The sequence below is a fragment of the Megascapheus bottae genome, chromosome 6 (assembly GCF_031878675.1).
Source record: "Megascapheus bottae isolate mThoBot1 chromosome 6, mThoBot2.hap1, whole genome shotgun sequence".
In the NCBI taxonomy this organism is placed as follows: Eukaryota; Metazoa; Chordata; class Mammalia; order Rodentia; family Geomyidae; genus Megascapheus; species Megascapheus bottae.
The window spans coordinates 7461856-7477133 of record NC_143514.1 but is presented as its reverse complement, the minus strand read 5'-3'; the positions used below and the strand labels follow the sequence as shown (position 1 = coordinate 7477133).

General features: G+C 35.6%; 1 protein-coding gene and 1 non-coding gene across 5 annotated transcripts in view; one reads left to right on the top strand and one right to left on the bottom strand.

Moving 5' to 3' along the window:
- The window catches only part of Fnbp1l (formin binding protein 1 like), a 90722-nt gene that overhangs the window by 14071 nt on the left and 61373 nt on the right, over positions 1-15278 (bottom strand). For 2 of the 4 annotated variants that reach the window (XM_090334214.1, XM_090334215.1), the window contains exons 8-12: positions 14662-14808; positions 13429-13632; positions 11683-11841; positions 5752-5766; positions 1869-1978 (exon numbers count right to left, since the gene is read on the bottom strand). In XM_090334214.1, the coding sequence (XP_090190340.1) occupies positions 1869-1978; positions 5752-5766; positions 11683-11841; positions 13429-13632; positions 14662-14808 (635 nt within the window). The remainder of the gene's footprint in view (positions 1-1868; positions 1979-5751; positions 5767-11682; positions 11842-13428; positions 13633-14661; positions 14809-15278) is intronic. The other 2 variants (XM_090334216.1, XM_090334217.1) reach the window with 1 other exon arrangement.
- On the top strand, positions 9106-9237 carry LOC150061332 (small nucleolar RNA SNORA51). The gene has a single exon (XR_016536062.1). It is a non-coding gene; the product is annotated as a small nucleolar RNA SNORA51 (small nucleolar RNA).

The window sequence follows — 15278 nt, the reverse complement described above, 5'->3', positions numbered from 1 at the left end:
GCCTTCCAATTCGGGCTCTCATATTTTGAAAAAAACAACTTATTAAGTGTCATGTTTTTGGAGCTTTTTGCTACTGATCTTGGTACTGACAACAACCTACACATATGTACTCAAATGCTGTCTCATGCTCCCAAGTCTGTAATTCCTTTACAAAGAAATCCTAAGGGATCATAGGAGTGAGTAACAGGCGCTTGGCTTGATATATAGCCCTTTGGTTATTATTTGGTAGTTTTGTTTAGGTCTAGGGTCTGGCTAAATAGCCTAGACTGGCCTAAAGCTTTAGATCCTTTTGACTCAGCTTCTCAGGGGTTAAGATTACAGGAATGTACTTCCATGCCCAATATGATTAATAATGAATATCAAAGCTGGGCGTCCATAGCTTGTGACTAATTCTAGCGGCAACTAAGGAGGCTGAGAGTCAAAGTTCTAAAACATTCCAAATAGACAAATCCTCAAGACTCCGATCTCTAATTAACCAGCAAAAGACCACAAATGGAAGTGTGGCTCAAATAGTAGAACACGCTTTTATAAGCAAAAATAAAAATGAGAGGCCCAAAGTTCAAATCCTAGCTCAGACACAAAATCAAAAACAAAGCTTTAATATCTCATGCTGGGGTTCAAGCCTCAATTTTACCTTCAGTGAAAATATATATAGTAAATTTTTGCAAAGCCAGGCACCTGTAAGCATAGCTACTCGGCAGGCTGAGATCCGAGGATCCTTGTTCAAAGCCAGTTCAGGTACAAAAGTCTGAGAGCCTCATCTCCAATTAACCACTAGAAAATCAGAAGTGGCGCTGTGGCTCAATGTGGTAAAGCAGTAACCTTGGGCTGAAGAGCTTAGGGACAGCGCCAGGCCCAGAGTTCAAGCCCCACAACCAACCAGGAAAAAAAAAAAAATCACTGCAAACATAGCAACAAAAATTAAAACGAAATTGTAAGTAATCAAGCAACATTATGCAGCCAACTATAACCCTCACGAGTACTGAACTCAACATGCATGCTGAAACTAAATAAAAGTTTATAAGAATATAAGACAGTGGGGTCCAGAGTTTAGCCTAGTGGTAGAGTGTTTACCTAGTATGCACAAAGATCAAGGTTCAATTCCTTTATACCACATATATAGAAAAAGCCAGAAGTAATGCTGTGGCTCAAGTGGTAGAGCTCTAGCCTTGCGAAAGCTCAAGAACAGTGCTCAAGCCCTGAGTTCAAGCTAAGACTGGCAATAATAATAATAATAATAATAAATATATATATGACAGCATTGGTAAAACCATGTAATAAATCACCAGATATATGTGGAAAGCAAAAATGTTAATAACAACAAACAAAATTCTGCATCACAGAAATTCTCAATGTTTTGTTTTTAGCTAAAACATAATAATCATAAAATTTGTAATTTAGGATATTTTTCTCCTAAGAAAGCATTTCCTAGAGGGCATGTAGTGCCCTGACACACACAAGGAATGACAAACAAATACTCTACCACTAAGCTACATACTACTAAGTCCAGCATACACATACACATACATACACACACACACGCATGAGCGCACACACACGTGTGTGTGTGTATGCCAGTCCTGGGGCTTGAACTCAGGGCTTGGGCACTGTCCCCAAACTTCTTTAGCTCAAGGTCATTGCCTACCACTTGAGCCACAGTACAACTGTTGGCTTCTTCTGAGTAGTTAAGAGTCTCATGGACTTTTTTGCCCAGGCTGGCTTCAAATCACAATCCTCAGATCTCAGCATCTTGAGTAGCTAGGTCTACAGGTGTGAGTCACAATGCTCAGTTTCCATACACACTTGCACACATTCTTCAAAGTAGAGGCTGAGAAATAGGACAATGGCAAGACTTAAAGGGACACTACTTTTGGTCTGATTCTTTCTGTAGTTCTCGGTTCAGTTCATCAATGCGCTGCTGTAACTTTTTACGCCTCTGTTCTGGTGGAAGATGACTGAAATCTTCTAGTGCTGGGCCCTGAAAAGAAAATCTAAATCATTATTACATAAATTTCCAGAAAAATTTATTTTTTTAAATGTACCTGTTACAAAATGAGAAATACATCAATTGTAAATTCTAAGTTTTAGTTTCAAGCATTTTTTAAAAGAAATCTGCATAGATGTGTAAATTAGTAAAAACAATTGTACTGGAAAGATCACATTTCAATTGTTTTTTAAACCATGAATGGGCAAAAAGAAAAAAAATCACCAAATACATATAACTGGTAATCACAAGTATCACATCACTTTCAAGTCTTGGCATAGTTAAAATGAATACATGAGTCTTCTAACAGTAACAACAACAACATGGAAACATATAACATTTCTCATTTACTCAAGTTGCTATTTTACATATGTGCTTACATGTGTCATTGCCATATTTAAAATATTATAAACATTCAAACCCAAAACAATGAACATTTGCACAAAAAGCTAAGTAAACAACTTACCTCACAAGATAATTAATGAAATGAACTTCAATAGTATACAGTCTTTTAAATGATTATACTTATTAAACCATTCTTTAGAATGAAATGTTAATCATTAAAAAAAACAAGAGGTAAGAATCTATTGAGAAAAAACTGTATTCAATTTTCTTGTAAAATCAAGTAACATCTCTTAGCTGCTCCTGAAAGAAAAAATACAAAAGGATCTAATCCTCCTTTCTCCTTTCCTTTTTAATAAGATACTACTTAATAGTTCACAGGGGTTTCCATTTTAATAATTCCACAGATTATATTATATATGTGTGTATATTCATATATAATTCCATAAAGTATTATATACTTTTTTTGGGGGGGTTAAGTGATAGGACTTGAACTCTGGGCCTACATACTGTCTTTGAGCTCTTTTTGCTTAAGATAGCACTCTTAGTAGACACTTTGAGCTGCAGCACCACTTTCAGTTTTCTGGTGGTTAATTGGAGGTAAGAGTCTGTGGACTTTCCTGCCCAGGCTGGCTTTCAACCAAAATCCTCAGATCTCAGCCTCCTGAGCAACTAAGGTTAAAGATTATTAAGATTATTACATACGTTAATATGTACCTATGACATACAAATCCTCAGCTTACATTTTAATTATGTTCCAATTAAGTGCCAGTGATTGTATATAGATTCCCTTCTTGAATACCTGTTTGGTAAGCCTGACATTTGAAATATGATATAAAAATCAATGTTAATAAACTCCTTAATAAAAAAAAACACAACTGGAGCCACCAGCCCCCAGTTCCTCTATTAATCATCTCTACCTCTTCATCTGTTTTTCTTTTCTTTTGAATCAGGATCTCAATATTTAGCTCAGGCTGGCTTAGAACTTGCAATTCTCCTATATCAGCTCTACAAATTGATTATAATTACGTACCACCCCGCCCAGACTTGATATAATCCTTCAATAAGTTTTTTTGCTGCCAGTTCTGATGTTTAAGCTCAGGGCTGGGTGATATCCCTGAGCCTATGTGCTGAAGGCTAGCAATCTTCCACTTAAGGTTTTTGGGGGGTGGGCAGGGGTTCATTGGAGACAAGGGTCTCATGGACTTCCCTCCCTTTGAACTGTAAGCCTCACATCTCCGCCTTCAGAGTAGATAGTTGTGAGCCATCATCAGCTGGCTCAAGAAGTATGCTTGATGTCTGAATTTTCAAAATAGTTTCATATTCAAAAAACTACATAATTTAAGAAAAAGTGTTGTTACTTAGAATAAAATTTTTATTCAAATGTCTGTTTCCTCTTTTCTTGAAAGAGGATCTGATATGCAGTGTAGCCTCCCTTTAAACTAAAAAAACCTCCCATGCTCAATTACCAAACCTGGCTCTCTTTTTCCTGTTCAATGTTATTTTAGTCATTTGCATTTAGCTGTTAGAATCGATCAATATTAGCAACTGTTGAATCCACTTAATTATATATAAATCTGTATTTACTTTGTATATATTCCAAAAATTCTAATGTTAAAATGTTAAAAGAATTTTTAAGGTATTGCTGAAATTCATTTACAAATACATTTTAATGCATTCTTGCTCTCTGGAACATTTAGGCCTATAATAGCTGTACCTCACTATTTATAAGCTTGCTTTACTTATTTTTTTTTAATGGGTCATGGAGCTTGTACTCAGCCTGGGCGCTGTCCCTGAGCTCTTCAGCTCAAGGCTACCACCCTACCCCTGAGCCAAGCCCCACTACCCGTTTTCCACAGGTTAATTGGAGATAGGAGTCTCAGGTCTTTTTGTGCCCCAGCTGGCTTTGAACCTTGATCCTCAGACCTCAGCCTCCTGAGTAGCTAGGATACAGGCATGAGCCACGGAGCCCAGCCTTATTGCTTTTTTAAAAAGAGAAATCTCACTTTTAGAATGACCCATAACAAATATAAAATTTAATTAGTTACAGAATCTCTAGTCTCTTTTCCCCAGTGACTTATACACCATGGAGGACTCAACAAGCTTCCTGGCAAAAAAGTAAAACACCTGTCTAAATGGTATGGTTTGTCTTTTATCAGTTACCAGAAATAACAATGTCCATCAATTTACCTAAACAGAGGAGTGCTGAAATTTTTGTTCTGTAAATTATTATGTATGTGTCGTGTCAAAGATAAAAAAAAAAAAAAAGTGCTAATCCTAGGGCTTGAACTCTGTCCCTAAGCTTTTCTGCTCAAGGCAAGCACTCTACTGCTCAAGCCACAGCTCCACTTCTGGCATTTTCTGGTGGTTAACTGGAGATAAGAGTCTCACGGTCTTTCCTGCCAGGGCTGGCTTAGAACCACTGTTTCATCAGATCTCATCTTTCTAAGTTGCTAGGATGAGCTACCTGCATCCAGCCTTAGTTCATATTTGTAAAAATATTTCTAAAAATCTTGAATTATGAAATGATGAGATTATACTTCAATGTAAGTTGTTTCAGAAGCTCAATATTTTTTTTCAGAAATATCCATGAGTAAGTTCAACATATTTCTGCTTATCCCTAATCAAACACTGTTATCAATACTGCAGTAAGTATCTCATACCCCAACTTAGTTCAACAATATAACCTATTCTTACAAGGAAAACAAGATCTGAATGACTGCATTTCCTATGAGAAGAATAAAGAAGCCCTCTAGGCATTTAACACTCCTTTACTTAAAAAGCTGTATATAAAAGGCCCAATTGTAACTGTCTGTAAAAACTTTGAGATTAGTTCATAAAGTAGGTCCATCAACCTGAAATAAATATACAGAACACACACACACACACACACACACACACACACACACACACACACACGCATAATTCCATTGTTTCTGTTCCCATTCAGTAGTAGAGCACTGACTCCATAAATTAAATTTAATTAGGAAATATTTTTCTAACTTTTTGAAGAATTGTAGAAATTCTCATAATAAGCTACAAATCAAATTTATATCATCATTGGAAAGAGTACTAAGAAAGCTAGTCTCTAAGTTTTCTTTCTGTATAACATGAACTCTTGCTCTATCATTTAACTTTAAAAATACTGTTTCATTTTAATTTTATTCTGCTATATATCATGACAAGGACTCTAAGCAAGAACATTTAAGAATTTAAAGGGCTGAATGATGACAGTTAACCACATTTTCTAACCTATGACATCCAGAGGTATTTGTAATATTGGACTATGAATTTAAAGAACAAAAAACACATACAAGGTGAAAATGTGGGGTGTACTTTACCACTTCTTTTGAATTAAACAAAACAATGTTTATAGAGATTTTTTTAATGTTGGCATAGTATACACATCAGCACATGAGGCTTACCATCTTCACCGACCACTGAATAGTTCAATGGAAAGCAGAAAGAAATGGTAAATTATTCACATGAAACTGTAATACAGAAGATGCAATAACCTATATTCTTAAAATATTAAAATAAATCATATGTAAATTTTGCAATCCAAACAATTATGCCAGAAAAAAACAACTTTAAGCACGTTTTGGAAAAGCAAATTACTTGCAAAAAAGAAAAAGCAGCACACACTGATGATAATGGGCAGATATTTTCTAAGTTTAATTAAAACTCAAAAGTAATATCAATAATCATGCAAAATTCTTGTTTTCATGGTATTTTATAGATTTCTACAATTTGGAATCTATTACCATAGTTTCTCTCTAATACAAGAGAAGAAAGAAACATACATACTTTAAGAGTTAAACCCTATGTTAGAGAATTTTCACATAGGTAGATTTTACTTCTTTATTTTCAAAACAGACTAGCATTTGAAAATTGAACATAAAAGATTTAATAATTAGATAATTAAAAAGAAAGTCTTAGGTGAAAAAACTGAGTGGTCTTCCAAATGATTAAAGAAAACATCATCTGAATTGTTATACTCCAAAACACTATTGTAAAATTAAATGTCATAGTAATTCAAGTATAGAAAATGTTAAGATACTATTTTTAATGTATAGCCACATTAAAAAATACATCATGAAAATAGTTTACCCAGAATTAAGCTCCCTACACATACCTCCCAACAGATACAAGTACATAGGCTTAATTTAGCTTTCAAACTAGGTTCAATTTTTTAGCTTTCATTCTAAAATCAATATGCATTAAAAATACCAAAATCTTTTAGCAAATAAAATTCTTTCTGAAAAATATGAAATAATTTGAAGAGATCAACCACCATCATGCTCTAAAAACATACACACACGCACACACACACACACACACACAAGTGCACATGAACACACGCACACGCACACACACACACACACACAAGCATAGATATGTAGCATGCTTCACAAAATTAATCTTCACATTCACACATTTGACCAGCAGCTCTGAATATCAGTAGTGGACTGATTGCCTGGCATGCATAAAACCCTGAGTTCAACACTCAGTATCACAATAATATTTCTTTTTTACACTTATTCCCTGATTTCTAAGTCATATGTTGAAGAAAAAAAAGAGAAATGCCAGGAAGAATTTCATATAAAAATTTTGAAAGAAGTTTAATAAATATCTGGTAAAAATATCTACCCCTTATCTCTGATGAGTTGGCCATATGTATTAATGGTTATGAAGATAAGATGACATTTCTATGCATTATCTTTCCAAACTAAATTTTAACATTCTTTAGACTATCAGTAGTTTTAAGAAATAAAAAAACACAATTTATTTTGCTATGATGAAATTAATGGTGAAGAAATGAAAAGATACTTAAATGCTGTTAAAATTATATATTAGACAAGAAACAAAATATTTATCTCTAATGATAATTTCCACAAGTTATATTTTCAGTGATGTAGTTTCATAATTTCTGTAATATATTCCTAAAATTGTTGATAAAGCTAAGATACATACTTCTAAAATAACTGAAGTTTCCATTTTAGCTTATGTAGTTTTGCTACCAACTTATAATTCACTTATAATTTTAGTTCTTTGTAAAAACATATGGGAGATGTATAAAGTATATTCAATACTGAACTTTATTATTTTATATTTATAGACTAGAAAATTCCATATAATCACTGTATATTAATACAAAAGAACTAAAAAGTAAATCAGTAGTATATTTATATATATATATATATATATATATATACACACATACATATGTCCATATAAAAACACTCTAGAAGCTAGGCATTGATACCTCATGCCTGAATTCCTAACTACTCAGTAGGCTGAAATCTTAGGATCGAGGTTCAAAGCCAGCCAGGCAGGAAAATCTGTGAGACTATTATCGCCACTAAACTTAAAAAAAAAAAAAAAAAAAGCTAGAAGTGGAGCTGTAACTCAAATGGTAGCTTTCAGCCAAAGAAGTTCATAGACAGTGCTCAAGTCTGAGTTCAAGCCCCCAAACCAGCACAACTCCCCCCCCCATACACACTCGCCACCAAAAAAAGCACTTCTGGAAGTCTATAAGGTTATGAATAATATGCACTTTTATTGCTAGATAAATCTATTACTTTAAAAAGGAATGCTTTCATGAAAACTAAAAGTAGTACTTCGGGACAGAAAAAAAAAATATGTTTGTAGGTTGAAATTAAGTAGGTATATTCCCCAAATATCCGTTACAGGTTACACAGTAAAGTCACAGAAATAAATTGGTCCCAATATCAAACTCAAAAAACATTGTTCTCTACTCAAGAAGATGAGATCTGAGGATCAGGATTCAAAGCCAGTCCAGGCACAAAAAAACTTGGGATTCTTATCTCCAGTTAACTCCTAGAAAATGGGAAGTGGGGCTTGGCTCCAGGGTAGAGAGGTAGCTTTCAGCTGAAGAGCTCGGGGACAAACACCAAGACCCAGGGGTAGGGTGATAGCCTTGAGCTGAAGAGCTCAGGGATAGCACCCAGGCCCAGTTCAAGCCCCATGACCCACAAAACAAAACAAAAAAAACCACATTGCTCTCATGTGACAATCCTCATCTCCCTACTGATACTGGGAACTGTGGACACGACAATGGCTAACAAAAACAGAAGGAAATTTCCAAATATCTCTCATGAGCCTTAAGAAACCTCAAACCTAGTCTATAAAGAGGTAGAAAAATCTATGTAAAAAAATATATACAAATTGACCTGTATTACTAAAGTTTACTTTCTTCTTCCTGAGTTTTTCTGTATTGATAAAATTCTTAAGTAAAAAAAAAAAATCTCTAGGTTTTGAGATAGTATCTAGGAAAATTCCAAATAGCAAAAACCAAAAAAATCTCTATGCCAATGATCCAACACAGTACACCTTCCTCCTATGCGCCATCTACTCCCAGATGACTTGTCTCAAAGCATGCTGCTTGCTTCTATTTTTATAGCTAATGCTAAAATCAGGAGGAAATTTCCACCTTCCAAAAATACGAGGGGGGACCGGGAGTTTGGCCTAAAGGAAAAAGTGCTTGCCTAGCATGCACAAAGTCCTGAGTTCGATTCCTCGGTACCACATACATAAAAAAAAGCTGAAAATAGTGTTGTAGCTCAAGTGGTAGAGCTCTAGCCTTGAGAAAGCCCAAGGACAGTGTCAGGCCCTGAGTTCAAGCCCCAGGACTAGCAAAATTTAAAAAAAAATTAAAAACATGCGAATATTTCAAATTAAAGCAATATATATAAAAAAACTAATAATGACCAAGTCAATAGTTTTAATTACTGCATTTATAAAAAGCTTACCTGCAAGGGCTCTGGGTGCTTACCACAGGCTGTGTTCTTACACTGACTTCATTGAAAGAGGAGGCAGAGTAAACCTACCCTATACAAACCTCAGCCCTGGCCCTGTGCCTGATCCGTGTTGTGAATAGGGAGACATAGGGAGGCAGTGGAGGATTCTACCTACAAAGTTTTACAAGAATGAAGTTGCTAGGTTTGGGTTGTAGCTCATGTGATAAAGTGCTCATCTAACATATAAGAGGCTCTGGTGCAATGCCCAGGGCCACAAAAATCAAACTCAAAAACAAACTAGAAAATAGTTCTAAACTGCATAAATTATTTTTTGGGGGGGAAGGGCAGGCAGGGACAAAGCCTGAGTGCTGTCCTGTAGCTTATTGGTCAAGGCTGGTGCTCTATCACTTGAGTCACAGCTCTATTTCTTTTGAGTGGCTTGCTGGCTTTTGGGTGGTAAGCTGGAAATTAGAGTGTTAGACTTCTCTACCTGGTTGGGGTTCAAACTGTGATCCTAAGATCTCAGCCTCTGGAGTAGCTAGGATTTTAGTTATAAGCTACTGATGCCTACCCTAAACTTTTTCAACAGAACTATACTCCTTTCCTATCTATGACTCAGAGCAACAACATAAGAGTTAACTCTACCCTAACTCAGGCAACAGAAACCCTGGATATGATTTCTTAAAGACTTTCAAACAAGTATTAAAGACTTTGAAAGGGGACTGACTAGCATACTGGTAGGAGTAATAGACTCATCACAGGGACTCTTTAGTCTATTCTGTAGTCAAACAGAATTAGGTTAGGCAGATGCAAACAAGTTCACACTTCTAAGGGAAAAAAGAAGTCACAAAGTGACATAGTATATTGGAACATTACTCTGTATTATGTATTATGACTCAGGTAAGTCTGTTATACTGTTTTAACAGAGGTAGATAACAATGTAATCTTTTCCTAAGCAAATGTACTTCATTCCACAGATGTCCAAAATGTAATTTGATGTCAGAAAGAGAAAAATAGAAAGGGAAGGCAGAGACAGAAAGACAGAGACAGAGAGACAGAGCCAGAGACAGACAGGGGAGAGGAGGGGAATTTTAGTGTACCACTATTAAGGACTATACTTTTTTCCCCCCAGTCCTGGGCATTGAGCTCAGGGCCTGAGCACTGTCCTTGGACTTTCTCAAGGCTAGAGCTCTACCACTTGAGCCACAGCACCACTTCTGGTTTTTTCTATGTATGTGGTACCGAGGAATCGAACCCAGGTCTTCATGCATGCTAGGCAAGCACTCTACCACAAGGCCAAACTCCTAGCCCAAGACTTTTTTTTTTTTAAATAGGGGCAAAGGTTGAGATAGGAACTCAAGCTTGTCTGGACCTTGTGATCCAAAAGCTTTCACCCCCAAGTGCTGGGATTTTAGGCATGTACTATCACACCTGGATAATCAAGACTTTGACAGTGCTAAGACACCGATTTCTCATCTATGATTATCACACTTAGGTTTTCCAAATGTCAGGCAAATCTTACAGATGAAAATAAAGTATAGGATAGAAACACTAAGAACACACCTTAAAACTCAAACATAAATAAGAAAAATTAGGGGTATGGGAGTTCAATGGTAGAACCAGTGTTCAGCATACACAAAGTTCTGGGGTCAACTCCCACAAAGAAGGGAGGGGGAATAGGAAAGGACAGAGTTTCACTAACAGAGGAATAATTTATCAGTAGTATAATATAGCTGTTGTAAGAAACAATACTGTATTTGCATTTTACTAGTGTATAAATTTTCATTGGCTGAGTTGTCTGAAGTAGGCAATGTTAAAAACTAGCTTTTTTTAAAAAAGAAAAGAATGGAAAACTCTGGTAAAAATTTGTTTGCTTTTGTAAAAAACAGTTCAAGAAAGCAGATTCCATATAAACATTACTCAGTAATACTGAAGTATTTTTCTAGTCTTTGAAATTTTCAGAGTACCTTCTGATATGTAATCTGATGCATATATTTAATATGCCTATCTTTATACTTTTGAGACAGTCTCAAAAACAGTTGCTTTCCCTACACCCCAGGGGGTCTTGAACTTGCAACCCTCTTGCCTAAACTTGCCCAATGGTGAAATGACAGATATCACCATACCCTAGTTTATTAAGCTATTTAAACCTATGTTTTCTGCTTCTGAAAGAGGGCAATTAAAATCCAAAGCATAATTTTACTGTCAAGAAAGTAATATTTTTAAATTGTCAGGTGAGGTCAGTATTGGTGACAAATTATTACAAGAGTAACTCCAGTGACAAATTACTGAAAGTCTTAAAAATGTAAATACATTACAAGACAATGGTGGACATATGATTTCACATAAACAAAAAAATAGCTAAAATATGATTGTACCCAACACCCTCTTTATAATACCATTTCTTTTAGGGCTGAGCATTTCAAATGTTACAAAGAGGAGTTGTTTTTGACTTGGGACAGCTCTACTTGATTCTGTGGTGTTTTAGCACTAAACATTTATGGGAGAGAGCCTTATAATGAGGGTGGAGAGTATTAAAAGCCACACTACACACACAATAGGCCATCATGCATTTCAACCCGTCATTAAACTTACCCCTCGTTTGAGGCTTCTGAAAGAAGGAATTCTGGGCTTCCCTGTTTTTATTTCATTCATACAATAATGCACGGGCTCAATGGAGAAAGTGAGAAACTGGGACCCATTAGGAGTACTGGATGTGAATAAACTAGTAGGGGTTAAGGGTGGGGACTGTGGCTAATATGGAAATAAAGAAAGGAATCAATAAGCCAAATGTGCATAGTTCTTTCCTAAATGAAAATTATATTTTTGGTAACATTTTTTCATAAAATATACCTCAAATAAAAAATTTTATTAAGATATTAAAAAGTGAGCATATTTTCCCCAAAACTACCATTTTAAAAGTCAAAGTTTATTTTTGAAACTATACCATTTCATTTGATCATTTTTTTACAAGCTTATAGTCTAAAAATTTAGAGTACACAATAACCAAATTAGAGAAAATAATGTGAGGTAGATTTTTTAAAATTCCCTTCTGGCGTCTAGAGATTTAGCACACCGTGGATTCTTATATAGGCATACTGTACTTGTCAAGAGAAAAAGGCAGTGGGTATGGCTAGTATTATCACACAAAATATTACAATTTTAATTATTATCATAAACAGGCCAGTTTTTCATTATGAGCATGATTTCCCATCTTAGGCTATTTGACTGTTACACTTATTTCACCCTCTTTAAAGCAATTTTTTTGTATTGCCTGTACTCCAAACTCCTTTAGCTACTCTATTAAAAGTTTTCCTTCTCAGCTTCTTTTTTTTTTTTTTTTTTTGCCAGTCCTGGGCTTGAGCTCAGGGCCTGAGCACTGTCCTTGGACTTTCTCAAGGCTAGAGCTCTACCACTTAAGCCTCAGCACCACTTCCGGCTTTTTTCTATGTATGTGGTGCCGAGGAATTGAACCCGGGTCTTCATGCATGCTAGGCAAGCACTTTAACCACTAGGCCAAACTCCCGGCCCTCCTTCTCAGCTTCTTGACTGGACAATATTATTAAGAGCCTGAGTAAAGCCTGGTCAAATTATAACTGTGCCTTTAAAGGTACTCATAGCTATCCATAATCAAGTCAAATTTAATCTATAGTCATGTGCCAAGATCAACGAATTAGTTATCAAGTATTCACTGTAAGTACAGCACATCCATCAGACCAAAGGTATTCATTCAGCTATTCTCCTTGCTACACACTACTGCTATCACTAAACAGTGAAGAAGGACAAACCACTCACTGATCCATCTCAAGACTGCTGGGTCTTTACCTACCTAAAACAATGGCACATAAAAAGCCAGAGTTTGACAAGAGGACCAAAATTTTATTAGCAAGCTAGAGATCATTTTGTGTTTCAATTCATCAAGAAAAGAACCTTTCCCTTCTCATTTAAAAGCTCATGTGGATGAGAGAAGTAACTGTCAATCCAGGCTACATAATCCAATTTGACATTTATTGCAATTCTGGTTATATTCCAAGTAAGGCTGGCTATTTTAGTGGTGTTTTAGTCAAATCATGTGTCCTTAGAATTTTTGATGGAGCTATATGCAAATGTAACTTCAAAAAGCCTACGATTTAACCAGAAATTAATATTCTCTTCATCATTTAGTAGTCAAATGTTAGATACAGAAATAATTTTTTACTATTAAGGTATAAAACTGTTTGCTAATAAGTGAAAGGTTAATTGAATCAAACAGAAAATATAATAGGTCTTAGTCAACATCTATATTAATTTACTAACTTACTAAGAAAATCAGATTAGTATATAGAATTTTGTGACTTTTACCTTTGGCTTCTTTCCAAAGAGCCACAACTTGCCCTTGGCCTTTCCTACTGTGGTTTTGGCATCCATCTTCCCACTCTCCTGTTTGGATGTGCTGATGGTCCCATCAGAAATGGTTCTGTAAATATGCTGACTGTAATCTTCAAATGGGAAGTCCCCAGGAGGTTCAAAACCAGACTTGAAGGAGTCTACCACCATTTGAGAATCCTTTATACAAAAAAAAAAAATTTCATCTGTTCATAATACCATATCAGTTTTCAGAACTCTAATCAATATAAGGAAATAAAAGTTTAAAGAAAGTTTAAAGACATACTTCTACAATAATCATCAAAAGTTCAATGTAAATAATTTTCTGTAAATGTATAGTAAACCCTCAATGTTTAAAACCCAATAGAAAAATACTTTAAGTTACAAAATGCCTCTGTGTCCATCACATACCTCCACAGCATGCATACACAATACACAGGCATGCATTTTGGAATTCCCAGTTGAAGAAGCCAAAAATTCCCTTTTGTAAATTTAAGGAATTCTATTTTTTTTTGCTCAAGGCTAATACTCTGCCACTTGAGCCACAGCACCACTTCCAGTTTTTCATGAGAATGTGGTGCCAAGGGCAAGCTAGGTGAGCACTCTACTACTAGGCTACACTCTCAGCCTAGAAGCATCTTTTTAAGAATTAGAACTGTAGGGCCGGGAGTGTGGCCTAGTGGTACCTGCGTAGCATGCAAGAAGATCTGGTTTTGATTCCCTCCATGTGGCATACATAGAAAAAGCTAAAAGTGGTGCTGTGGCTCAAGTGGTAGAGCTCTAGCTTTGAGAAAACCCAAGGACAGTGCCTAGGCCCTGAGTTCAAGCGCCAGGACTGGCTGGCTGGCACGCATGCACGCATGCACACACACACACACACACACACACACACACACACACACACACACACACAAATCTGAAGAGTCTAACATTTAACTTAAAAGTCCAAGGAGTGCAACTTACTGTGAGACTTAGCCCTAATGAATATAACCTACAACTTTATTACTTTCTCATTGCACCTAAATACACACCCAAAACAAATGTGTATATTCAAGGACTTTTTTTTTTTAATTGTAAGTGCTGATAAGAGTATTTTACTGTTGGGATAATGTATAGAAGGGTTATATTCATCAGGTAGTACGTGTATTACTTCTCACACCTTGCTACCCCTTATGTTTTTGTCCCCCTTTTATTCCCCCCAGCACTTACTCTTCTTTCATCCACTGATTTTGCTGCAAGGATCATTCCCTCCAAACACTTTGAAATAATAGGAATAACTTTGCGTTCTGAGTCTGCAAATCCTCTGTAACATTCACTTAGTTTAATAGTCCTTCGTTCATCCATTTCTTGTAACTGCTACTCAGGAATTTTTTTTTTAAAGAAAAAATGTGAAAAAAAATATAATTACTTTCAAGTGAATGCCTACTCAAATAATTAAAGATGCCTACCCTAATACATTTGACAAATGCTATATAGACTTATAAGTTTATAAGGCCTCATAAAACTTAGTACAAGAAAGAACTCCTCATGCATATATCCAAAAGTTAGGTGACAATGATTTTCATCTTCTAAAATTACTCCCATGAGCTACCAAGTTTCTGACCATACCTCTTTCACCTTTTATAATCTAGGGTAGTACTTATGCTTCCATAGAAGATTCCATTTGAAGACATAAGACTTTTTTTTTCTACATATAAGGCTAAGACCCCCAATCTCTTAGTTTAGAATACTTCAGTGCAATCTGGCTGGACAAAGCATTTGCAGTTGATTACATGCCAACAAGTACCAAGACAAGCATAATTTAATGATTATAGTAATTACTAAAG